Below are 26,924 nucleotides of genomic sequence, written 5' to 3'. Positions count from 1 at the left end.
GCTCAGTCTTTGTGCTGTCGACATCTGGGGGACCAGATCAACCTTTGTTGGAGACAGCAGGGGGTGGGGAGAGTGTCCTGTGTCGGTTATGTAGGTTACGGAGCAGTATTAGAGGCCGCTCTCTGTTCTCCATCCTGCTCCCCCATCGTTGTCACAGTGAAAAATGTCTTTGGGGAGTGGGACAGAATCACCCCAGTTGAGAATCACCAATGTAGAAGAGGCCTGTAGACTAAACTCGGGTAGAAAGACAGAGAGGCAGCAAAGGAACCCAGGAGAGGCTGAAATGAGAATCAAACCAAAAAACAACTGATGTCTTGGAGGGCTGTGTCAGGAAGTGAGTGAAAACCTGTCAGCGGCTGCAGGTACCAGGTCACGCGAGAAGTGAAGATTGACCATAGTATTGTGAAGATTAAAGGGTGACGTGGTCAGGAACTGCTCCACTGCTGTTGCGAATGTCCGGGTACAGGACAGCTCCTTCAAGAAGGATTGCTACAAGACACACAGGTTAGGGTAGCTGGAAAATGGTGGAGACTTCTAGAGGAGACAAAGTGTGTTGTTGGGCAGTGTGAAATGATCTAGCAGATCCCCAGAGGAGAGACGTTCAGTAAGGAGACGAGGTAGCGGATTAGGAAACAGTGGATACAGAGATCAGTAAGGATTATACAGGAGTAATAAGGGGAGGAAGAAAGTCATGGAGAAAGATGTAAGTAACAGACATGCACAGGAGGAGTCAGACTGTCCGGATTCTCTGACCTTCCAGCCAAGGGATTTCAGCCGGAATAAAGGATCAGCAGATTTGACTGTGGCCTTGGGCCTCCGGCAGGACATGGGCACCGTGCTGGGAGCCTCACACAGGAGTGTGGTGAAGAAAGCTGCCAGCCGTGGAGGAGACACTGGAGGACAGTGTCCTGGGCAGAGCCCCCACACCCAGGCCTTGCAAAAGAAGAAAAGCCAAGTGACAGCTGGTCTGAGAAGGGCGTTTGGAGGGGAAGTTGCAGTGCGCTTGTCTGGGATCTGTCAGGGACTGGTTTCAGGATCTGAGGATGTTTCAGTCCCTTAGGAACATGAAATTGTGTAGTATTTGTGTAAGCCTACCCACCTCCTCCCTCATGCTGTGTGGATTGTTATATTGTTACTGGAGTGATGACAAGGGTGGGGAGGGGGATGGGTTCATTACAGGCGTAGGTGTTTGTTTTTCACATTTTCTGTCTGTGGTTGGTTGGATCTACGGATGCGGGGCCACAAAGAGGTCCACAAGGAAGGGGGTGGCCAGTTTCACTGTTAGATGGACGGAGCAAGCAGGTCAGGAAGAGGATGCAGAGGATCTGACCCCTCTGGGAAGGGAGATGACAGATACAAGTCAGAACTAATTCAGGGCAAGATCACATGCCAGCCTCAGTCATAGGTAAGGGCTAGGCACAAGGAAGAAGGCTGTCAGGAGTTTCCATCTGAGTTGAAGCCCGACCTCATAGATCAGGCAAAGTGCTAGTCTCCCATGTCACCTCTTGAGTTTGAATAAAGCTTTTCTTTTCAAGTTTACATACTTTGTATCAAAAAGCACTTATTGAATGCTGGCTCTGGCCCAGGGATTGTGCTGGGGCTGAAGACGCCTTAACACATGTGACTGAAATCTCTGTGCTTGCCAGAGCTTGCCGTGGGGGACTGTTAAACAAGCTGCTTTTGAGCAATTAAAGAATAGCGTAGGGCGGCGTGGCCTAGCAGCTAAAGTCCTCACCTTGCACGCCCCGGGATCCCATATGGGCACCGGTTCTAATCCTGGCAGCTCCACTTCCCATCCAGCTCCCTGCTTGTGGCCTGGGAAAGCAGTCGAGGATGGCCCAAAGCCTTGGGACCCTGCACCTGTGTGGGAAACCTGGAAGAAGTTCCTGGATCCTGGCTTCGGATCGGCATAGCATCGGGCGTTGCGCTCACTTGGGGAGTGAATCATCGGACGGAAGATCTTCCTCTCTGTCTCTGCTCCTACTCTGTATATCTGACTTTCCAATAAATAAATAATTCTTAAAATAAAAAAAAAAGAATAGCGTACAAGTTTTAAATGTTCATGTAATCAACATGCAAAGTTTGTATTTTTAAAATATTTCTTTATTAGGAAATATCACACACACAGTATGAATATCAGAGCAGATGGCGCAGCTAAGTCACTTGTTTGCAGCCCGAGCAGTCACTTGGGAGGTGGGAGTTGAGTTCCCGGCTGCTGCCTTCAGCCTGGCCCCTCGTGGCTGCTGCACGTTTGCGTAGTGATCAACCAGTGCAAGTCCTCTGTCATGTCTCTCTGCCTTCCAAATAAACAAGCATTTCTAAAATTTATTTATTAATTTATTTTAAGATTTATTATTTTTATTACAAAGTCAGATATACAGAGAGGAGGAGAGACAAAGAGGAAGATCTTCTGTCAGATGATTCACTCCCCAAGTGACCATAATGGCTGGTGCTGCACCGATCCAAAGCCAGGAGCCAGGAACCTTCTCCAGGTCTCCCACATGGGTGCAGGGTCCCAAGACTGTGGGCTACCTTTGACTGCTTTACACAAGCAGGGAGCTGGATGGGAAGTGGAGCTGCCAGGATTAGAACTGGCGCCCATATGGGATCCTGGCGTGTTCAAGGCAAGAACTTTAGCTGCTAGGCCACGGCACCAGGTCCTTATTTACTTTTTATTAGAAAGGTAAAGAGGAAGATCTTTGTCTAATGGGTCACTCTTCAAGTGGCCACAATGACTGGAGCTAACCCAATTCAAAGCCAGGAGCCAGGAGCTTCTTCTGGGTCTCCCATGTGGATGCAGGGTCCCAAAGCTGTGGGCTGTCCTCGACTGCTTTCCCAGGCCACACCCAGGGAGCTGGATGGGAAACATGGTTGCTGGGATTAGAACTGGCGCCCATATAGGATCCTGGCACGCGCAGCCAAGGACTTTAACCACTACACTATCGTACTGGGCCCGCGGGTTTTTTGTTTTTGTTTTTTAAGAAAAATACCAGGTATTAGGGCAAAAACATGAAGTTAAGTTCTTTTTTGGTCTTATAGATTAGTGGTACCGCAGAGTGTGGAATACAGTTATTGAGATCAATTTTATTTGAGATTGGAAGAGTTATTTAAGTCACATTTCAGCACAAATATGAGCGAACAATGTGTGTGTTTTCATCATGGTAGCAGTTAATGCCATGTAGTAGTACTCCAGATACTACTGTCCAGTTTGGAAGCTCCTCCTTTAAACAGGATCGCTGAGCTTCTGTTTGCTGTGTTTTGTAACTCGGCATAATGTAATGATTTGAAGTATAAAAATGATCAGATTTTGTGTTTGAAATATCTCTTTTTACAGGAAGACCTCTGGAGATACATTGGAGCTGGTGGAAGAATCATTGGATATAAACCTGCTGAATAATGCAGTTCGCCTGAAATTCCAAAATTGCAGCGTCTTGCCCGGAGGGGTTTATGTCTCTGAGACACAGAATCATGTGATCATCTTGATACTTACCAATCAGACAGTGCACAGGCTGCTTTTCCCACATCCTTCCCGGATGTATAGGAGTGTACGTTGGTGAAGTGTTTCATCTTTCATTTCCAAATTGTTCCACCTGTGTCAGATTTAGAGCCAGATCAGTGTCCTTTGGAATGGAAGGAAATGTGGGTGGTTTGTTAACCCTTACCAAGCATACTTTCCTAGTTATTATTCAGAATGACCAGTCACATTTTAAGCTGAAGAAATAGTTTGCATTTAAGAAAATATCAGTTTTTCTTCGTTTCAACATTTTCTTATTTGAGAAACTTTTTGTTTTAAAACAACTGAAAACCACTGAATATTGTTTAAGTGGTTTTGATCTAACGTTTTTCTTTTTCATTCCTTCACAGGAGTTAGTAGTTGAAAGCCAAATGCAGTCGGTGTTCACTGACATTGGAAAAGTTGACTTCAGGGATCGCAGCAACCATCAGTTGATTCCGACGGTCCCTGGGCCAGCTCCTAATTCTACGGCCTCTGCAGCCTGGCTCAGCAGCGATGGAGAGGCTCTGTTTGCACTGCCTTCTGCTTCTGGGGGTCTCTTTGTTCTGAAACTGCCTCCTTACGACATGCCGGGTGAGGATCGGAACTGGGTTGATTCTGCTTTGAACACAAGTTTGCCATTTCAACAGAGCTTGCAAGTTCAGCCCAGGGCCCAGTACAGACAGTGGCTTCTGTAGTACCCCGAACTGTTTCTTCATCATTTGCTGTCATGAATCCCGGGTGCTTTATCTTGTGTTTTGAGGAGAGCAAGATTTTATGTCATGAAATAGCTTATTCTAAGTCTGGTTATGAAGGTGAGTTGACTAGCTGTCCATCATCAGATTGAGGTGTTGTAATTAAAAATAATTGAAACAAATTTACTGATGCCTCACTCCAACTCAGTACTACCTCTTGCCTGAATTCCTGCATCAGTTTCTTAAATAGCTCTCTAGAATTGTCTTTAACTGCACTTTAGAAACTGCTCGGGCACACTGAGAAATTTAAAACACGAGTTAGATCTTGTCACTGCATTACTCACGATGTCCTACAGCAGCCGTCCTTCATCTCTGCCTAATGCCAGAGTCCTTAGGGTGCCCCACTGCTGTCTCGGCTGTTCATTCTCTCCCTTTGTCTGCAGCAGCTCATGCTCTGCTGCGATGCCTTCAACAGCCAAGCACACTCCTACGTCTAGCCCTTTGCCTGCAATAGCCAGTACTGGCTCAGCTCATTCTTTCGTCTGCTTTAGGACTTGAGTCAGTGTCACTGAGGCCATCACACACACAGGCACCCCAAGCATTTCCTGTACTTCAGTTTTCTTTTCTCATTACTACGGAATTACTTAATATGTCTGCACCACAGGACAGGAGTTCTGTATTTGTTATTTTGCTTATGGCTGTGTCTGCAGCACCTGGAGCTACACTAGACACATGAAACATGCCGGTGATTTTATTTTATTTTATTTTAGAAAGAATGAAATGATTCTGTTGAATGGCATTGTAGGAAAAGTTTACCCCTTGGGACTCTAAAAGTGCTATTTGTATTGATCCAGTAGTGATGCTAGGTGTGACATTAGGTAAGATACATAATAAAGCTGTTAGCTTAGAAGTGTAGACGCCCATCACTGCTTGTGAAATCCTTGCTCTCCCCATTGGTTCTGAGTCTGCTCACAGGTCCCTGGATCTTGTTGCAGGGGCGACGTCCATTGTGGAACTGAAGCAGAGTTCAGTAATGCAGCGGCTACTGATAGGCTGGATGCCAACAGCTATCAGGTGAGTGGGACCGGACAGCTGAGCGCGAGCGCTCCCGTGTTGGTGGGTTTGCCCTGGTCAGCATCTCTTGGTGCTCTCCCAGTGATGGGGAGGAGAGAAGGCTGCAGAGCATCGTGTTCCACCTGAGGAAATCCACGCTCCAGAGTCTTCACTTGTGATTGGCTTCCTGTTTCTCTCATAGTGTCCTTCCAGTTTATTAGAGGTAGAAAAATTTTGGTGGTTAGAATAAAAAGATTTAAAAAAAAAAAGGTATAGTATTTCATTGTTATATAGTCTTTTAAAATTAGTTGTAATAATTGGCTATAAGCCAGATGATATTGTAGTTCTGTCACTTGAATTGAAAATCCTTTGCAACCACGGAGCTCTGCATTGGCTTTCTGTTTGCAGGGGTGACCAGGGCGCTTCGGATCGAGCCCTCAGCCTTGCTGTTCATTGTGTGGAGCATGACGCGTTCATCTTTGCTCTATGTCAGGATCATAAGCTGCGGATGTGGTCTTACAAGGTAAATGGCGCATTTACTGCAAGTTGAAAGAAGATAGCAAGTTGTGAGATTTAAGATCCTGCTCCTCTTTGAGATCATCAGAAGTTATGAACCCGTTGGTCAGAATTTGATTTGGCAGTTAAAATACCTGCTGAAATGCACAGCTCGTTGTCAGAGGTGTGTGTGCCTGTCGCTGCCTCCTGACTCTGGCTCCCTGCCGATGTGAACCCTGAGATGCTGCAGTGGTAACGCAGTCAGGTCCCTGCCACCCACGTGGGAGACTTGGAATGGTGGTTACCAAAGGCTCAGGAGAGTTGGGAGAAGACGAGTGGGGAAAAGCCAATGAAGAAGTGGTAAACTGTTAGAAGAAAGAAGTTGTGGTGTTCTGTAACATAGTAGAGCAACTATGAGAACAATAATGTACTGTGTGTGCGCTCAAAAAGATTAACTAGAATGAGTTTTGAATGTTTTCGCCAAAAAAGTGATGAACACTTTGGGCATGGTCATGTTTGCTGTTGAACATTGCACAGTGTGTACACACCTTGAGATATCACATAGACGTAGTCTCCCATAAATACAATTCTTAACTATCAGTTAAAAATAAAAATTGAGGGATGAGGTAGCTAGACTTGTGCTATAGCAGGATAAGTCACTGCTAGCAATTCCCACATTCAAAACTGAAATGCTGAGTAAGTCCCCGTCATGTTGCTTTCCATTGAGCTCCCTGTTCATGTCACTGGGATGCAGTAAGTGATGGCCCAGAAAGCACTGGCATCATAGCTCCTTGGAGGAGAGCTGGCTGGGAGCTCTGCCTCCTGGTTCCTGTTTGGCTGACTGAACCGCAGATGAATAATCTCTTTATGTATGTATCATTCTCACTCTCGCTCTCTCTCTTTTTTTTTTTGCAAATAGATTTTTCTTTTAAAAGATTTATTTATTTTTATTGGAAAGTCAGAATTATACAGAGAGGAAGATCCTCCGTCCGAGGATTCACTCCCCAAGTGACTGCAATGGCCGGTGCTGCGCTGATCCGAAGCCGGGAACCAGGAATTTCCTCTAGGTCTCTCACGCAGGTGCAGGGTCCCAAGGCTTTGGACCGCCTTTGACTGCTTTCCCAGGGCACAAGCAGGGAGCTGGATGGGAAGTGGAGCTGCCGGGATCAGAACCGGTGCCCAAATGGGATCCCAGCGCCTTCAAGGCTAGGATTTTATCTGCTAGGCCACACCGCTGGGCCCTGCAAATAGATTTTTTTTTTAAAGACTTATTTATTTTTACTGGAAAGGCAGGTTCACAGAGAGAAGGCAAGACAGAAAGATCTTCCATCAGCTGGTACACTCCCCAAATGGCCAGAGCTGAGTCGATCCAAAGCCAGGAGCCAGGAGCCTCTTCTGGGTCTCTTGTGAAAATGCAGGGTCCCAAGGCTTTGGGCCATCCTCTACTGCTTTCCCAGGCTACAGGTAGGGAGCTGGAAGGGAAGTGGCAGAGCTAGAAAACAAACTTATGCCCATCTGGGATCCCACTATATTTAAGGCAAGAACTTTAGCCACTATGCTATGGCACCTGGCCCCAGATTAAAAAAATTTTTTTTTAATTGGAAATTCAGATAAACAGAGAGGAAGAGCAACAGAGAGATGATTCACCCCTTAAGTGGCTGCAACAGCTGGAGCTGAGCTGATCCAAAGCCAGGTACCTGGAGCCTCGTCCAGGACCCCCACCCGAGTGCAGGGTTCCAAGGCTTTGGGCCACCCTTGACCGCTTTCCCAGGCCACAAGTAGGGATCTGGATGGGAAACAGGGCTGTCAGGATTAGAACCGGTGCCCAAATGGGATCCCGGTACTTTCAAGACGAGGACTTTAGCCACCAGGCTACCACACCAGGCCCTAGATAAATTTTTTTTTTTTTAAAGATTTATTTTTATTATTTTTTTATTGGAAAGGTGGATATACAGAGAGGAGAGACAGAGAGGAAGATCTTCCGTCCGATGATTCACTCCCCAAGTGAGCGCAACGGGCCGATACTATGCCGATCCGAAGCCAGGAGCCTCTTCCGGGTCTCCCACGCGGGTGCAGGGTCCCAAAGCCTTGGGCCGTCTTCGACTGCTTTCCCAGGCCACAGGCAGGGAGCTGGAAGGGAAGCGGGGCTGCCGGGATTAGAACCGGCGCCCATATGGGATCCCGGGCATGCAAGGCAAGGACTTAACCACTTGCGCCACCGCGCCAGGCCCTAGATAAATTTTTTAAGAAGCAGGTTAGTGAAGTAGTTTTTGAGATTTGTAAGAGAATAGCTGGTTTCATTTACGATTTTTATATAAAAGATTTTTTCTGCCGATTCCCTCCCCAATTGGCCACAGTGGCCAGGACTCATCAGGCTACAGCCGGGGCCGTGATGCTCCATCCAGGTCTCCCGTATCAGAGGCAGGAGCCCAAGGACGCGGGCCGTCCTCCACTACTGTCCCAGGTACATTAGCAGGGAGCTAGATGAAAAAGTGCACTGGGCTCAAACCAGCACGCTAATATGGAAAGCCAACTTCGCTAGCAGTGGCTCAAATTACTGTAGCACAATGCTGGTTGCATAGCTGATGTTTTTATGTATCAGACTGAAAGACTTGAAGAGATGCTTTTCATCTTAGTCCTTGAAAAATAAATGACCCTAGCAGCTAGCAAGATGGTTATTTTGACTAATCCTCTGCCCGCAAGCGCCAGCAGCTCCTATGGGTGTTGGTTCGTGTCCTATATGTTCCCCTTCCCATGCAGCTCCCTGCTTGGAAAAACAGTAGAGGATGGCCTAAAGCCTTGGGACCCTGTGCTCGCACGGGAGGTTCAGAAGAGGCTCCTGGCTTCAGATTGGTTCAGCTCCAGCTGCTGCAGCCATTTGAGGGTGAACCAGCAGAGGGAAAAATCTTTCTGTCTCCTTTTAATCTGCTTTCCCAGTAAAAAAATAGGTCTTACCAAAAACAAACAAAGCGAAACAAAAAGACTACAGAAAGTACTGGATATGGTTGATGTAAATCCTCTAAAAACATAAAGAATACATTTTTCTAGACAGGATATTCTTTGAATATGCCTGTTAACTCTTATTTTGGGACAGGATCAGATGTGTCTAATGGTGGCAGACATGTTGGAGTATGTGCCTGTGAACAAAGACCTTCGACTCACTGCTGGGACCGGACATAAACTGCGACTTGCCTACTCCCCTTCCATGGGCCTCTACCTGGGGACGTACCTGCACGCGCCCAAACGGGGACAGGTAGGAAACAGAGAAGACCCACTTCTGGTTACTCTGTGTGTATTGAAGAGGGGAAGTCCTCGTAGCTCTGGGCTCCTGGAGTCTGTTAAAGCTCTTTTTGCCAAGCTTCATGTTTCAGGTGTTGTTTCTGAGATGATGGTGGTTTTGTGCAAACATGTAAATTAGAAAAATTTGAAGGAGGGAATCGGGAATGAAATGAAGTAGAGAATTTAAAGGAATATTAAGGAGAAGTTAACTAAAAGCAAACATGGAAGGCTAGGGAGATAAAAATATAAATTAATAGATGAGATATGTAGGAGTAATATTCAACTGATAGAATGGTGTGGTCATATACAGAACAGCCATTTGTTTGCTGTTGTGTGTTTGGCACTGTGTTGGGTACATTCATTATAACAGACATCTGGATTTTGTTTACTGTGGGCTCACACTACGCATTTATTGCCCATTTGATCCTAAGAGCATTGCTGGGAGGCAGGTCTCTCCCACTCTGCTGGAGTTTTCCTTCCCCGAGCTGCTTCATGGCCCTGGACGTTCCCTCCTCCGGTTGCTCTCTGTAGACCACTGCAGACTTCCATGTGGATTCCCTCCCCACCCACTGTACCCTGGCCCACTCCTCACCTCGCCAGAATTTCTACCTTGTTCTGGGCTTCCCTTTATGTGTGGAAGCCCTCTCCCCACTGCTTCTGCACCCCAACCCAAGCTGCTTCCAGATACGGATACTCTTGTTGTTTCAGTTATATATGTCTGGTCTTACACAACTGTATAGCTGAAGAGAATCTGATGAATTCTGATTTGAATATTTGAAAGGCCAAGTAATGGAGAGGAAGAGAGAGATCTGCTGGTTCACTTCCCAAGTAGCTGAAACTGCCAAGTCTAGGCCAAGCCAAAGCGAGGAGCTCGGCTCTTGCCCTGGGTCTCCCACATTGACCAGTTTACAGCTTGGATGCCCTCCTTGCAGTCCAGCTCCCTGGTAACACACCTGAGAAAGCAACAGCAGAGAACAGTTCTCAGCCTCCTGCCACCCATGGGAGACCAGCGTGGAGCTCTTAGCCCTCGGCTTCAGCCTGGCTCAGATCTAGCTGCTGCAGATGTTTGGAGAGTAAACAAATCAATGGAAGATCTTCATCTGTCTCTCCTTCTCTGTTGCTCTACTGTTTGAATCAGTAAATCTTTTTTTTTACAAAATTCATACAGAGAACTACCAGGTGAACCAACAATTATACTTTTGTTTATATAACCAAAAGAAATGAAAGTAGGATATCAGAAAGATATTTGCCAGCCATATGCATAGCTGCATTTTTCATAGTAAATGAAGAAGCAAAGTGTTGTGCATACATGTAATTGAATATTACTCCACTTTGGAAAGTAGGGAAATTCTCACATATGCTGCAAATGAATGAATATTGAAGACATTACTTCATGAAATAAGCCATTTACCAAAAGGCAAATACTATATGGTTACGCTTACGTGTGAGTACCTAGAGTAGTTAAATTCAGAGACTGAAAGCAGAATTTGGTGGCTAGGGAACAGGAGGATGGGGAATTGTTGCTTCATGGGTATATGAAGTTGCAATATGCAAGATGAAGAATTCCAGAGATCAGCTGCACAGCATAAATGCATTCAGTGTCACTAAACTGTGCAGTTACCAGTGGTATTTTACCACAGTTTTCAGTAATGATTCCTGAATGCTAATAGTGCTTTTTTTTTTTTTTGCTTTATTTATTGTTTTGTTTTTGTAAGATTTATTTATTTTATTGGAAAGTCAGATATACAGAGAGGAGGAGAGACAGAGAGGAAGATCTTCCGTCCAATGATTCACTCCCCAAGTGAGCAGCCTCAACGGCCGGTGCTGTGCTGATCCGAAGCCAGGATCCAGGAACTTCTTCCGGGTATCCCACACGGGTGCAGGGTCCCAAAGCATTGTGCCATCCTCGACTGCTTTCCCAGGCCACAAGCAGAGAGCTGGATGGGAAGTGGAGCTGCTGGGATTAGAACCGGCGCCCACGTGGGATCCTGGCACATTCACGGCGAGGACCTAAGCTGCTAGGCCACGCCGCCAGGCCCTAATAGCGCTTTTTAAAAAATAGTATGTTGGTCACTTCCAGCTCTAATTTATCAGCTTGTGTTTCTGCAGTTCTGCGTCTTCCAGTTGGTGAGCACTGAGAATAACCGTTACAGCCTGGATCATATCTCCTCACTCTTCACTTCTCAGGTACAGTGAATTTTATCCTGTCATTCAAGTACAAGGAGGAAGTGCACCTACCCCCAGTGTGTTGTCATGGGATTGTAGGGTTAAACTGAAGTTTGTCTTGGTGCACGGGAACCATTTCATTTGGGTTTGCCAAGTTGATGTGGTGCCGTGGTTTTGGTGTATTTACCCCTCCTCCCAATTCATATAAGTTGTCATAAACTACCTTTTCTTACTCTTTCTCCCTCTCCCACATTTCCTCTTAGGAGACGTTGGTTGACTTTGCCTTAACTTGCACGGACATCTGGGCTCTGTGGCATGATGCTGAGAACCAAACAATTGTGAAATACATCAACTTTGAACAGTACGATCACTCTCAACTCTGTCATCCTGCCTTGCTTGAAGCAGTTGCATGCCAACAAGATAACAGGTTTTTTAACATAGAAATGAAGTCAAGGATTTTCATTTGAAGGATTCAACTCAGGGTTTTCTTTTTGTTACTATTTTCTCAAGTACCTTCTTTTGCATTTTGTGGTATTTCTTACCTTTGATTTTAGGAGAATATGAGAATTCCTAGAGTTGGACCAACATAAAGGAAAACATGACTTTGGAGAGAGCATATAGCCAAAATACTTCTAAGAATTTTCTTCCTAATACCCGCAGTGGCTAGGACCAGACAGGAACCAGGAGCTTGCTTCTGGTTGCCACATTGAGTGACAGAGACCGAAACACTTTGGCAAACACTTGCTGCTTTTCCAGACACATTAGCAACCAGCACCCAAACTAGAGCCCATATAGGATGCTGGTGTCACAGGCAGCAGCTCTACCTGTTATAGTGTTGGCCCCCAAATTTTATGTTATTTATTTTGTTACTTACTTGAGAGGAAAAGAAAAAGAACTCACATCTATGGGTTCAGTCCTCATATGCCTGCAACACCTGGGGCTAGGGCAGGACCAGCGCCAACAACTGGAAGCTCAGATTTCTCACATGGACAGCAGGGACCCAGTTCCTTGAGCCATCACCCACCGCCTCCCAGGGTGTGCATTAGCAGGAAGCTAAATCACGAGAAGAGCCAAGGATTTAAACCCAGGAACTCTAAGGAATGTAGTTATCCCAACCAATAGACTAAATGACTACACCCAGCCCTTTATTTCTTTTTTAGATTTTTTTTTTTATTATTGGAAAGGCAGATATACAGAAAGAGCTTCCATCTGCTGCTCTACTCCTCAAGTGGTCCTAATAGTTGGAGCTGAGCTGATCAGGAGCCAGGAGCTTCCTCTGGGTCTCCTATGCTGGTGCAGGGTCCCGAGGCATTGGGATATCCTCTGCTGTTTTCCTAGGCCACAAGTAGGGAGCTGCTTGGGAAGTGGAGCAGCTGGGACATGAACCACCGCCCATGTGGGATCCCAGCAGATGCAGGGCGAGGATTTATTCACTAGGCTATCATACCGGGCCCCCAGCCCTTTTTTAAAAACCAGACCACCCCTTTTTTTCAAAGTAAATGGATGCTAAGAAAACAAAACTAATATTTTGTGATTATAAAGTTAGAATTCCACTTAACATGTTGATAATTTTCACAGTTAAACACATCAGGTTTCTATGTTTAATGTATCTGATGTTGAAAACTGTTTTAATGGTTGTAAATTTATTTTTTGAACCCAGTTTTGAAGGAACTACTGTGTGTCCCTAAAACATCTTCGGGAGAGTCTTTGAAGTACAGCTTAGGGACCCCTGAATTCATGGTGTCATCTGGGTCCCTCTTCATCCTAAATTCTAGGGGAGGATTCTGGGAGTGGCTTCCCAGATTGATCCCAAGCCACAAGTCTTAGAATGTGAAAGTTTTCCCTATTGATGACATTGAAGCAAAGTGATCAAAGAATGCAGACTCCATAACTGAAGCAGGATTGGAATCCTGGTTGTGTAACTATAAAATGCCTAAGCCTCACTTTTTATACCTGTAAAATGGGGTTTAATATATCCTTCAAAGAGTTGTCATAAGGCAAACATGATGATTTCTAGAACTGCACCTAGCATATTATTTGAAGATTGGTGTTTAGAGGTTCGATTTCAGAAAGATGCTTGTTAACTTGGTTAAGGAGATGGCCATTTGACTCCCAGCTGTGAAGCTCGTATCTCCATTAGCTTCCAGCTAATGCGGAACCTGGAGGCAGAGTGATGGGCTCCTGTCACCCATGTAGGAGGCCTACATTGAGCTCCCAGTTTTAGCCTCTTCCAGCCTGGGCCATTGTGAATGTTAGAGAATTGTAAGACAGGAATTTTTCGTGTCCGGTTGACTCCCTGCTGATGCGTGCTGGGAGGGAGCAGATGTTGGCCCAAGGATGTGGCTTCCTGCCACCTGTGTATGTGGGAAACTCAGCTTTGCCTTAACTACTAGCGGGCATTTGAAGAATGAACCAGTAAATAGAGATGCTCTCTCATTTGTCACTGTGCCTTTCAAATAAATACAAAAAAAAAAATTTTTAAGCAAATTAAATGTCAAACAAATTTAAGCTGTCCTACTTTTTTTTTTTCAATTGGAAAGGCATATTTACAGAAAGAAATATCTTCCATCCGCTGGTTCACTCCCCAAATAGCCAAACAGAACAGCTGTGGCTGAGCCAATCCAAAGCCAGGAGGCAGGAGCTTCTTCGAGTCTCCCACATGTGTGCAAGATTCCAAGGCTTTGGGCCGTCCTCAACTGATTTCCCAGGCCACAAGCAGGGAGCTGGATGGGAAGTGGAGTAGCTGGGACACTGTATGGGATTTGGGCACTTGTAGGTAGACTAATCAATTGAGCCATCATGCCAGTCCCCATCAAATAAATCTGTAAGACAAAGCCCTTTTTGTTATTTTGTTGTTGTTTTGCTTTACTGGAGAAGCAGGGAAATAGTTCCCATCTGCTAGTTCACTTCCTGAATTCCCACAACACATGCCAGCTGGGGCTGAAACTAGGTGCTAGAAACTCAGTCCAGGTCTCCCACGTGGATGACACGAACCCAGTCACCTGCTGCCTCCCAGGATGTGCGTTAACAGGAAGGTGGAGCTGCCAGGTAGCTAACCACTACGCCACATGTCTGGCCCTGAATTGTTTTTAGTAGAATTGATCAGTCGTAGCAGAGGTTCGACAGAGGGAGCTCGCTGCCCAGTGTCGGCAGCATAGATTTCAGTTTGAGGCACACCGCTGCACTTTTTGTCTCTGCAGGAATGTTGCAGGTCAGTGGAATCCTGTGTTTATCCAGTCTCTACCAGAGGAAGATCTCATCATCAGAGATGACCAAGACCCCAGAGTAAGTAAGCCACACAGTGTCTCCTGGCCACTGGTTGAAGATGAGACTGTCATGTTGGGAGTTTTTGAGCTGAGGTGACAGAAACCCACCTTGAGCTGACAGAAGCCAGGTTCAGTGTGACCTGGCCTGGTCCTGGCTTGCTTTCTTTTCTTCATTCCTCATTGAGTTTTTCTCAGGCTGGCTCTCTCTCCGAATGAGTTTGCATTCCGTGAACTTAGCAACCTCAGAGAAAGGAAGCCAGCACCTCTGTCTCAGGCCCTGGAATCATTCCGGTAGAAGAAACAGGACAGTCAGGCCTGACATGACGCGCCTCCAGCCTGGGCCTCGCTGTTGTAAGAACTAGTGAGGTGAGGGAGAATGTGTAGCGGAGGATAGATAATTTCCTAAAAATAAAGCGTTTGTTATTAAACGAAGTGGGAGACAGATGCTGGGGAGGCTCAATTGCTAGGGGTCCACTGTGCATGTTAGCGCATACATAGAAGTCAGATGATTTTCATAGAGGTCTGTGCCATGCAGAGAATGATTTTGAAGGATAGTTCAGTAGAGAAGGCAAGGGGCTGGTCTCTCTGTTCGTCAGAAATACCCACAGGATAAATGGAAACATCCTGAAAGAAGGCTTTCAGTGGATGTGTTTAGTGTTAGCAGGAGACTAAAGATTGTGGGTCTGAAGCAATGGCTGTTGGCAGGTATAGAATTCCCACCTTAAATATCAAGTTGGAAAATACAAGAGTATTGAGGAGGACTTCGGAGGCAGGGACTTGGGGAGGTGTTGGGACCTGGGTACCAGGTTGGGTGTGCTCCATCCAGGAGGGATTTGTGGGTGAGCCTGGCTCCCTTGCTGACAGGATTCTGATGAGGACAAGCTTCCACTCCTGGAGTCAAGTGTGGCCCTTTCCAAAGTGCCTGCTGTGGCATTTGTCAAATCCATTTGTGATGCCCACTGGGCAGTTCTCGGCCGCTACTCTGCACTTCTTTTCTCTGAATTTTAGATGCAAAGGTGTCTTCTTGGAGCTCAGGGATGTCAGCTCTGAAGTCCTTCCTTTAAGCATCAAGTGATTTGTCTTCTGCAACTTGTTGCTTCAGTTCTGTCACAGCTAGCTGAATAATTGAAGCGGATATTTCAGGGACGACTGGGAACCAGCATGATACCAGGTCCAGGTCACATCAGTGCCTGATGGTGTAGAGAAAAGCTCAGATAGTGAATCTTCTGTCACAATTCCTATGTGTATACAGACCACGTTTGCATTCTATGGGACAACCTGGGTTCTCTTCATGTTAACAGCTTAAAGTGGCCTCATATGTGCCACAAAGTCACCCCTATGTTTAAAAAAATAATTCTAGCTTGCCCCCAAGAAAGCTTACTGGTGGTAATTATTTGTTCCATTTAGCAACACCTTGAAACTTGGGTTTTATCCTATAGTCAAAAACCATTTGCTAATTATTAAAATCCTTGGTTTTTTCCTTATTTTATCACCCACCAGAACCTCAGTAGAAGAAAATAAATGTGAATTAAAGCTAAATTTGCTACTTAGGGGCAAATTTGGTTTATGAGATTTGTTCAAAATACTTGCACAGTATGAAATTTTCCATTTTATTGTCTACTTTGTTTCCACCCTTGTGAAAGATTATTGAAATTTGTTTATTTTACTTACATTGTTTATTTCTGCCAGTACCTTTCCATTTATTGTAAGCCCATCAGGTGACTGCTTCTTAGCTAGAATGAGTAACAGCTTAGTTGAAGTTTTTCCTTAACCAGTTTATATTCTAATAAGCCAGGTTCTGCCCTTACAGGCAGCCAGGTTCTCCTGTGCAGCTTGATGGCACACTCCGTGCTCACGTTAGCATGCCAGTGGACATAGTTGATCCCAGTGTGAAAAAAAGTAACTGTGTTACTGTATTGTTCAGCTAGAGAAAGGGGAAGTGTCTATAATGGGAACTAAAACTTCTGTATTAGTGTGTTGAATTCTTTCAAGAAAAATTTCCAAATTTTACCTTTTTAAATACTAATTTATTTTAATGTTCCAACAGGAGGTGTATCTGCGGAGTCTTTTTACACCAGGGCGTTTCATAAATGCTGCTTTATGTAAAGCATTACAGGTTAGCAAGACTGTATTTCATGTTTGTGACTACTTTTATAAACAGCATTGTATTTTTTTTAATATCCTTTCGACTCAGTATGAATCCTAGTGGAGAGTGGGAGCAGGAAACACTTCCCAGTAGCTAGTAAAGAATATTAGATGAAGAGAAATTGGTGCCCAAATCCTCATATTATATACAAAGATACCTTATGACAAGGTTTATATAAACTCTGTTCTGGGGGAAAAATTGATGTAATTTCACCCTTGCATTAATACAGTGAAAGTCTGACTTGATTCATGTCCAACAAAACCCTGAAATGTTATAACTTCAGGGTCAAGTGCTGTGGTATAGCAGGGAAAAGCTTCCCATATGGGTGCCAGTTTGAATCCCAGCTGCTCCACTACCCATCCAGCTTCCTGCTAATATATCTGGGAAAGCAGCCGAGGACGGTCCAAATCTTTAGGCTTCAGCACCCACGTGGGAGACCCAGAAGAGGCTTCTGGCTGCCGGGTTTGATGTCACCCCGCCCCAAAGTTTGCAGCTATTTGTAGTGAACTAGCAGGTAAAGGATCCATCTCTCCCGTTATCTCTGTAGTGCTGCCTTCTCTCGAATGAATAAACAAATGCATCTTTTATTTGAAAAGCTGAATTACAGAAAGGGAGAGACATACCTTACATCCTGTGGTTGACTCCTTAAATGCTGGCACCAACAGGAATGGCACCTAGGGGCCAAGACCTCCAGCTGGGGCTCCCACCTTGGAGGCAGGCCTTTGGACTATGTTCCATTGCCTTCCAGTGCCTTAACATGGAGGAGCTGGATGTGAAGCAGAGCAGCTGAGCCTAGAACTGATGCTCTGATAGACCATACTAGCATTACGAGCATCAGCTTAAAGCCCTGAGCCACGACACCCAGCCCTGACTATTTTCTTTTAGATCTTAATAGAAAACTTATCTGTTTTCTGTAAAGCAACCCTTTATGTATCTCTGTGTCATCCTTCTCTAGACCAAATAACCCAATTTCTTAGCTTTATCTTGGATAATACAGTTTCCAGACTCTGACTTTTCTTTAATGTCTGCCCATTGCATATTCTGGTTTGTTTATTTGTTTTAAAGATTTATTTCTTGGGGCTGACATGGCGATTAACCCTTTATCTGTTAGTGCTGACATCCCAAACGGTTACCAATTTGTGTCCCGGGTGCTCCACTTTTTATGCAACTATCTGCTTACGGCTTCGGAAAGCAGCAGAGGATAGCTCATATTGTTGGGGCCACCCCCACATAAGAGACCTGAAAGAAGCTCCTAGCTTCAGATCACCTCAGCTCCGGCCATTACAGCCATATTGGGAGTGAGGTAGCAGATGGAAGATCTTTCCCTCTCTGTTTTACCGCTCTCTGGACGGGCAGAGTTAGAAGAGACAAAGATAGATACAAAGAGTTCTTGCGTCTGTTTTTTCACTCCCCAAATGGCCAGCCCCATCTACCAGGATTGTGCCTGGCTGAAGCCAGAAGCCGAGAGCTTCATCTAGGTCTCTTACATGGTATAGGGCCCAGAGATTTGGGCCATCTTTCATCACTTTTCCAGGCACATTAGCAGGGAAGTGGATCAGAAGTGCACCATTCAGGAACTGAGCTGGCACCCTGTAGGATGCTGGCACAGCAAGTAGTGTTTAACGCACTGAGCCACAACATTGGTCCCCAAGTTTCTGTTATCACTGGTAAAAGTTTAGGATGACGTGGCTTCGGAGATTCATCACCAGCGGAGTGAACTGCCCCATCACTATTCTAGTTTCCTTTGTACCTGTCCCAGGATGTCTAAGTTGAAATATTTTGCATTTGGTTTTCAGTTGTGTATAATATTGTCAAATATCTCCTTTAGATTTTCTGCAAAGGAACGGAAAAAAATATGGATTTCTCCTGGAATGAGCTAAAGAAAGAAGTTACTCTAGCTGTTGAGGCTGAGGTGAGTTTGGGGTAGGAAGAGAATGATGCCTTTTTCCTTTTTTCTTTGTTTATTTTTAAAGTATTTGTTTAACTTGAAAGAATTGTAAGAGAGACTGCAGCAACCATAGCTGAGCTGGTCCAAAGCCAGGAGTCAGGAACTTCTTCCTGGTCTCCCCTGACTTGGTCAAGCCATAGAGAGCTGGATTGGGAGGTGGAACAGCTGAGACTTGAACTAGTGCCCATATGGGGTGTCGATATTACAAGGGGAAGATTATTGTGCTGTGCCACCGTGCTGACCCCCAACTTCTTCCTTCTGAATTATAAGTCATATTGACACTAAGAAGTTGTTACAATTCTTCACCTGAGTTTCTTAATAGGAAATAGAAATGTATAAACCCATTAATTAGAGAATTAGGCATATATTAGATTAGTCTGCATCATGTAATGCGTAAGATATTCATTTGATTATAACAAGATGAGATTAAAGCATTATGTATGTCTTGCGGAGATAGGTTCTGAGTGGCAGCAAGAATTGGGTTTGTTTTCTTCTTTGCCAGCTCCATGGAAGTATAACAGAGTACGAGCTCTCCCGGGAGGAGTTCCGAAATCTGCAGCAGGAATTCTGGTGCAAGTTCTATGCCTGTTGTCTTCAGTATCAAGAGGCCCTCTCTCACCCTCTCGCTCTGCATCTGAATCCCCACACGAACATGGTGTGCCTGCTGAAAAAGGTAAGGCTGCCAGAGGCTGCGGCAGGCTCCCTAAGAGCCGGTCCACCGTTCTCTGGGTGTGCTAGTCAGAGAGGTAAAGAGAGCTCCCATCGGCTGAGTCACTTCCCAAATGCCCAGGGTACTTGAGGCTGGGCAAGTGTGAAGCCAGGAACAGGGACTCAAGCAGCTCTCACTGCAGGAGCCCAAGCACTGAGCCATCACCTGCTGCCTCCCACAGTGGGCATCAGGGAGGAGCTGGAGGCAAAAGCAACGCTGGACCTCAAATCTAGGCACTGCAATAGAGTATTTCTGCTGAGCAGGATCTCTTTACCAAAAAAAAAAAATGTATTTATTAGGCCACAGCCAGAAACTGAGAATTCCCTCCTGGTCTCCCACGTGGATGGCAGCGCCCCAAGAATTTTTTCAGCAGAAAATTAGAACAGAAGCAGAGTTGCCAGGATTCCTGTCACAAGTGTCAACCCACTAACCCACTGTGCCACAAAGCCGACTTCACCGAGGGTCTCTTAATGGCCAGGCCAGTTGCCCACCCTGACCTGTGCTTTTCTACATTTGATTTTATTTATTCATTGTATTAGTGAGGTAAATCAGATTATACAATTGAAAGAATAGCATTGAAATTTCTATAAACCTTTCATCAAGGGTGTGTCATTTAATTTCCGGTTGTTGTTCTTTCTGAAAAATGCATGTTTTTCTCCCAGGGCCATTTAGAATAAATTGTACACATCATGCCCTTTTATCCTTAAAATTTTTCAGCATGTCTTAAAAAGCGTGGTTATTCTCCTTAATAACCACAGGACAATTTCAGGCTTGAGCAATTTAGTATGACACAGTTGACATCCAGATTTTGCTAGTTGTGCCCATAATTTGTTCCTGACCTTAATTTTATTATAACTTAAGATGAGATGAAAGCGTTATGTATGTCTTGCGGAGATGGATTCTGATACATGTTTTCTAAATACATGTATTTAGTTGTCTTGATTAACTTAATCTTGAACTGTTATCAGCATTTCTTTATCTTTCATGGAACTGGTGTTTTTCAGAAGACCACACAGGTAGTTTTATAAAATAATGTCCATCAGCCTGGGTGTGTCTGTTGTTACCTCATGATAAAGCTCACATCACAATTATTTTATGCCTTTAAAAATTCACTGCTAAGAAAGTAACCAGAGGATCTCCATTCCCAGGGGTACCTGTCCTTCCTTATGCCCTCATCGCTCGTGGATCATTTGTACCTGCTGCCTGAGGAGAACCTGCTGACAGAGGATGAGTCAAGCATATCTGAGGGTAATCATTTCCATGTTCACGCCCCTCCTACAGGTGCACACAAAAGGCATTGGTTCCCGTTGGTCATTTGACCACATTGTCAATATTTCAAGGGAGACTGAAGGTGCCTCAGTATCCCAAAAGCATCAGATTTTTTTATGTTTAATTATTAGCATTTGATATAATATGAATCGGATCACCGTGGACTTGGGACTGCAGTGTTACCTTTTCTCTTCCTCAGATGTGGATGTTGCTCGAGACGTTATCTGTCTCATAAAATGCCTTCGGCTGATAGGTGAATCGGTCAATTTGGACATGTCGGTTATGATGGAAATGAGTTGCTACAATCTACAGTCTCCAGAAAAGGCTGCAGAACAGATTCTGGAAGATTTGATCACTATTGATGTGTAAGGAGAATTTAGGGTAAAGTGCTTTTCCTGATGCAAATTCAGTAGTGAAAGGGTGTTCAAAAGGATGACTCAAAATTAAAATTGATTGCTATGGTTCTACATAGATATTTCCAAGCGTTAGGGGAGAAAATTTTTAAGAGGGTTCTCTCTCTCTTTTTTTTTTTTTTTGTTGTTGTTGTTGGTGGTGGTGGTGGTGGTGGTGGTGGTGGTGGTTTGTTTGAGTTATCAGGGGACCAGGAGCTGGTATCTTCCATTTGCTGACTCACTCCCCAAATAGCTACAGTGCCCAGAGTTGGGCCAGGCTAAAGCCAGGAGCCAGGAGCTTCATCCAGGTCTCCCGACTTGAGAGGTATCCCAGCCACATAGGCCATCTTCTGCCTTCGCATGCCATGCACAGATGCCTGGATCAAAAGTGGAGCAGCTAGGACATGACCTGGGCATCACAGGCAGAGGCTTTACCTTGTGTGCCACAATGCCAGATCCAGACAGAAATTAATATATGCCAACTCCTAAGCTGTGATATAGCTATTAATGATTGATTCTGAAAAGGACAGGTATCTTCGTCACCATCATGCTGCTTGTCATTTATAGGACACTGCCGTGTGGAGTCACAGTATCCTGAAATACTGGAGCAGTTGTCTCCACTCTGTCGTGGTCCGGCTGATTTTCCTGTTCTATGGAGCATTTCGTATGCAGGACGGTCGGAAGCTGACATGTGTATTCTCAGTGCTAATACGAGTTTTCTGATTTCCCCTGCAGGGAAAATGTGTTGGAGGATATTTATAGTAAACTACAAGAGATTCGGAACCCGATCCAGGCCATCGGCGTTCTCATACGGGAAATGGATTATGAGACAGATGTGGAAATGGAAAAGGGATTTGATCCAGGTAAATGGCAAAACAACCAATGGGACACTTTGGTTTAGAGAAAGCAGTGACATAATTAACTGTTTCCCTTTTTATTTCAGCTCAGCCTTTGAATGTTCGAATGAACCTTTCCCAGCTCTATGGGAGCAACACAGCAAGTTACATCATGTGCAGAGCTGTGTTCAAAATCGCCAGTATTCGCTTCCTCATCTGCCGCGACCTGTTGATCCTGCAGCAGCTCCTGCTGAGGCTGGGCGATTCGGTGAGTACTGCTCGAGGGGAAACCTGGCACAGAGCTCTGGGTACACGGCTGCAGAATTTCTTCTATCTGAGCCCAGACTTGTCTTTGTACACTACTTTAGCCCTCTTGCTTGGCCTACTTAGATGCTCTGTAACTGAGTGTTGAATTAAGAATGAGTGAATCGGGCCCGGCGCGGTGGCGCAAGTGGTTAAAGGTCCTCGCCTTGCACGCCCGGGATCCCATATGGGCGCCGGTTCTAATCCCGGCAGCCCTGCTTCCCTTCCAGCTCCCTGCCTGTGGCCTGGGAAAGCAGTCGAGGACGGCCCAAAGCTTTGGGACCCTGCACCCGCGTGGGAGACCCGGAAGAGGCTCCTGGCTTCGGATCGGCATAGTATCAGCCCGTTGCGCTCACTTGGGGAGTGAATCATCGGACGGAAGATCTTCCTCTCTGTCTCTCCTCTCTGTATATCTGCCTTTCCAATGAAAAAATAATAAAAATAAATCTTTAAAAAAAAAAAAAAGAATGAGTGAATCAGAGATTACAGATTCAGAACATGGGAGGCAGATTGCTTTACTGGTAGCCTTTGTATATGTTCTGGAGGAGAGTGTTCCCACACTGTCTTTTGGGAATGTTTAGTATTTAGTCGATGGGGAAGAGGAAGAGGAAGGCAAAGAAGTCACCCTAAAACACAGTTGTGAGGTTGCAGAGTTTATTTTTTTGGCCTTCCTACTCCATTCCATTCCTACTTTCCAGTCATCTTCCTATGCCACCAGACTCTTACACCATCTTGTATTCATTATAGCCCATGTCACTGACTGTTCCCTGCCAGCTGTTGCCTTTCTGCCCTATGCAGTAGTCCTGGGTCTGTGATCTCATTCAAGTGGGACAAGCTGGCAAGGAAGCCGCTTTTTTTTTTTTTAAGATTATTTTTATTGGAGAGGAGGAGAGGCAGAGAAGATCTTCCGTGTGTCCAATAGTTCACTCCCCTAGTGGCCGCCGTGGCTGGAGCTGAGCCATTCCAAAGTCAGGAGCCAGGAGCTTCTTCCAGGTCTCCCACGCAGGTGCAGGGTCCCAAAGTTTTGGGCCGTCCTCGACTGTTTTCCCAGGCCACAGGCAGAGAGCTGGATGGGAAGCGGGGCTGCCGGGATTAGAACCGGCACCCATATGGGATCCCAGCTAGTTCAAGGTGAGGACTTTAACCACTCTGTTATCCGGCTGGGCCCAAGGAAGCCGCATATTTTAAAAAAAAGTTGGGACACTCAAGCAGCGCTCTTGGAGCATTCTTCCCCGCATGAGAGTCTCTAAGGCGTCATCAGGTGACCATTCTCTGTCCCTAGGTGCTGGGCCCCTTCCTCTCGCCGCAGTGGACAGAGAAGATGGGGAAAAGTAATACCAACTGAAAGATTCCTCCCACTCACCTTGCTCTGTACCCCACCCTAAATGGAGGCCACAGAGACGCACATCCCTCTCAACTAATGCTAATAATACCAAAAATATTAAAAATAAAAATTATTTTTCAAAAGCTAAGAAAGTTAGGAACTTAAAGTAGCTCACTATACCATAATGCCCACAGTTTATCTCACTGTGCCCGTATGCCATAAGCTTTTTATTCTTTTCTCCATTTTCAGCCCCTCTAACTTGATGAGCTGTGTGTTTCCCCACCCGCACAACTGTTACGATTAGGGAATCTGTTTTGTTACTTGTTACCATAAGTATAATAAAATAAAATAATTGAATTAAATTAAAGAATAAAATAAGAGAACCCTACCATTACTAATTCTGTTCTTACCCCATCATGAACAGGTGGTTCTGGGAGCTGGTCAGCTCTTTCAGGCTCAGCAAGACCTGCTGCATCGGACAGCCCCGCTGCTCTTATGTTATTACCTCATTAAGTGGAATAGTCAGTCCTTGGCAACTGATGTTCCAGTTGACACACTGTAAGTTTTGTTATCCTCATGGTTTTTAAAATAGTACTTTTTTTTTCTATTTTCTGAACAGCAGTTTTTTAGATGTAAGCTGTAAAATGACTTTGCCTTTAAGATATTGAAATCTTTTATGTGTTATGTTTTCTAAAGGTTTAAGGTAGCATATAAGAGTGAAAATAGAATCTGTTGCATAAATGAGGGTATCTTAGAAAGTTTATGGGAAAACAGAATTAAAAGATGTTTATGCTGCTGCAAAGTATCATTTGAGGCCAATTCAGTCTTTAGTTTTTTCATAAATTTGTATGTTCCATGAAGTTTTAGAGGACCCTGGTGTATTCATGGCTTCCAAAATATTAAACATTTTTTATTTGGCTACTTTTAAGATTTTTTTGGAGAGGTAGAACTGAAGAGACATTTTCCAGCTGCTGGTTCACTCCGCGTAGTCTCAACACCTATGTCTGGGCTTGGCTGCAGCCAAGAGCTCCACCCTGAGCTCACACATGGGTGGCAGGGGCCCAAGGAATTAGGACAACTTCTAGCCACCTTCCTAGGTGCATTAGCAGAAAGGTCTTTCAAACCAGCACTTTGATGTGAAATGCAGACATTGCAGGCAGCACCGTAACATGTAACCACCAAGTGCCGCTCACCCACCCCATCCCCAAAGTGGCATCCTAACTGCTGTGCCAATGCTTAATTACCCTGTACTTCAAAATTCTTTACATCAAAATAAATTTGTGTTGTAATTTTTTTCCCACAAATGTTTTGAAGTACCCTTTATTTTGGAGGATAAATAATAAAATGTGTGTTTGCAATGTACAGATAAACTGTATTGAAGACAAAATCGTAAGATGAAGCTAGAAAGAAAGTGAAGAAAATTCGGGAATTTCAAGATCCACTTGATCAGCAGATAAACCCCGTGTGGGCTGTGGCCTCTCATAAACAGCCGGAGGGGTCTTGGGTGACAGAGCGCTCAGGATATTCTTGGGTTGCCCTCATGCTTGCAGTGCAGTCAGTAGTTCATGGAGCTGACCTCATGTTTGCCATGGAAGAATTTGTAAAACTCTGCCTTTTTTCACAGGGAATCAAATCTTCAACACTTGTCAGTGCTGGAACTGACTGACTCTGGTACTTTAGTGGCAAATAAATTTGGTAAGTAGTGGACTGTGTGCATGTTGATTTTAAAGTGGGGCTTACTATACAGTCACTGAAGTGGTCTTTGGCTTCCCATGCTGTGAAAAGGTTGGCTAGATTCCTGGCTTCACTTTCTGGGGCCGTTGCATGGGGTCTGACACTGCAGTTCCAGGTCAGATGTCTGGTCAGGGTGTGCATGCTACCATAGAGGACCTGCTGCTTTCCCACTGTTGCCATGCACCTGAGATGAATTCAGCAACATTGTTTAAAAAGTTTACTAAGTTCGTGGTATTTTTTATGAACTTGTCTGGGACATAGAATATTTAAAAGGAGCCGTGCCTTATGCTTAAAATAGTCTACAGAATTCTGTGTTGTTTTGATATCGAATTTGTAATCTTAGAACTTTATTGTACAATTCCTGTGGAAGGTGTATAAGCATAATGAGATCAGTAAGATGGGTGCAGTATTGATTGCAGTGCTTTTTTTGTTGTGTTTGCATAGAACTTCAGTTTATAAGCTGCTTTGATTTATATCACTAGTGACTTGATCTGTGAGCCTTTGTTATTTTGACATGATAAATGTTCTCTGTGGCAGGCATAGAATGAATTCGTAGTCCAGACTAAAGTTGATGTTGCTATCACAAGCTTGTTATTGTCGTGACCTTTTCTTTTGAAGTGTCTAGCCCTCAGACAGTTGTGGAGTTATTCTTCCAAGAAGTTGCAAGAAAGCACATTATCTCTCATCTCTTCTCTCAGCCAAAGGCACCTCTGGGCCAAACCGGATTGAACTGGCCTCAGATGATAGCTGCCATCACCGGTTACTTACTGCAGCTTTTGTATCCTTTTCTTGAAAGGCATTGGAAAGAATCCACATGGGCTGACTCTTATTCTGCCTGGGTAATGAGGATTTTTTCTTCTTTTTCATCTTATTTCAAAGGCAGAGAGGACACATCTTTTATGTACCAGTTCACTCCTTAAAAACACCTTCCAGTGTGCTTGCTAGCAGGAGAGGATCCCAGGCTTGAAACAGGCACTGAGATACACACTTTATCTTGGTTTTCGTTTTTTCTTCTTGTTTCCCCTAAAAATATTTGGTTATTTGAAAGGTAGAGTTATAGAACAAGAAAGGCAGAGGTAGAAACCTTCATCTGCTAGTTTACTCCCAAAAGACAACAGGCAGGGCTGAGTCAGGCCACAGCAACAAAGCAATGAGCTTCATCTGGGTCTCCCAAGGGTGGCAGGAACCCGAGAACCTGGGCTGTCTTCTGCTGCTTTCCCAGGGAGCTAAATTGGAAGTGGAGCATTTGATGCTTGAGTGGGTGCTCGTATGGGATTCCGCCTGGGAGCTTCACTTCGCCACCCCCTCATATTATCTGATTATTGTGTGTGTCTAATATTCAGACAAATATGTTAGATATAAAGACAAATATATGTGATGTAGAAAGAACAAATTCTTGGTCACTTTGTGTTTGTTTTTTAATCTATCTCATAGACTTCTAAGCGTGATGCTCAATATTTATATTTAGGTTTTGCCAAAACTAAGAAATCTCCTTAACAAATATAACTAGATGGCCAAGCAATCCCGGTTGTCTCTTTCTAGAATGCCTGATGGGAAACTGTCAGTATATACAGTTGCAGGTGAGTTCTGTTGAACATAACAGGTTTAATCACTCTTAGGAATATAAAGATTGCAGGAATGTCTTTTGTTTGTAATGTTAACTACATTTTAATGGGGCTGAAAATTAAAACCATAATTTAAATTTGGCTGCACCAAGTCATCACCCAAGATTTTCTTTATTACTTTCTTGATCATATCATTTCTAGCATAATTTTTTCTGGAATATATCTCTTTTGCAATTCTGTTTTTCTTTATA

The 26,924-nt window shown here is 44.6% G+C and overlaps 1 protein-coding gene across 1 annotated transcript in view; it reads left to right on the top strand.

Moving 5' to 3' along the window:
• The window catches only part of NUP160 (nucleoporin 160), a 51,448-nt gene that overhangs the window by 4,441 nt on the left and 20,083 nt on the right, over positions 1-26,924 (top strand). Inside the window, exons 3-21 of the mRNA XM_040980256.1 lie at positions 3,335-3,545; positions 3,865-4,087; positions 5,184-5,262; positions 5,650-5,764; positions 8,831-8,989; positions 11,125-11,202; positions 11,445-11,542; positions 14,382-14,466; positions 16,495-16,563; positions 18,422-18,505; positions 19,044-19,214; positions 20,399-20,498; positions 20,719-20,884; positions 21,647-21,774; positions 21,855-22,015; positions 23,799-23,932; positions 24,999-25,069; positions 25,727-25,886; positions 26,619-26,688. Coding sequence (XP_040836190.1) covers positions 3,335-3,545; positions 3,865-4,087; positions 5,184-5,262; positions 5,650-5,764; positions 8,831-8,989; positions 11,125-11,202; positions 11,445-11,542; positions 14,382-14,466; positions 16,495-16,563; positions 18,422-18,505; positions 19,044-19,214; positions 20,399-20,498; positions 20,719-20,884; positions 21,647-21,774; positions 21,855-22,015; positions 23,799-23,932; positions 24,999-25,069; positions 25,727-25,886; positions 26,619-26,688 — 2,362 coding nt within the window. The remainder of the gene's footprint in view (positions 1-3,334; positions 3,546-3,864; positions 4,088-5,183; positions 5,263-5,649; positions 5,765-8,830; positions 8,990-11,124; positions 11,203-11,444; positions 11,543-14,381; positions 14,467-16,494; positions 16,564-18,421; positions 18,506-19,043; positions 19,215-20,398; positions 20,499-20,718; positions 20,885-21,646; positions 21,775-21,854; positions 22,016-23,798; positions 23,933-24,998; positions 25,070-25,726; positions 25,887-26,618; positions 26,689-26,924) is intronic.

Source organism: Ochotona curzoniae, unplaced genomic scaffold (assembly GCF_017591425.1).
Source record: "Ochotona curzoniae isolate NIBS_2020 unplaced genomic scaffold, NIBS_Ocur_1.0 contig_3432, whole genome shotgun sequence".
In the NCBI taxonomy this organism is placed as follows: domain Eukaryota; kingdom Metazoa; phylum Chordata; class Mammalia; order Lagomorpha; family Ochotonidae; genus Ochotona; species Ochotona curzoniae.
Note: the sequence above shows the minus strand (reverse complement) of the source record. Positions and strands in the feature narration are given on the sequence as shown.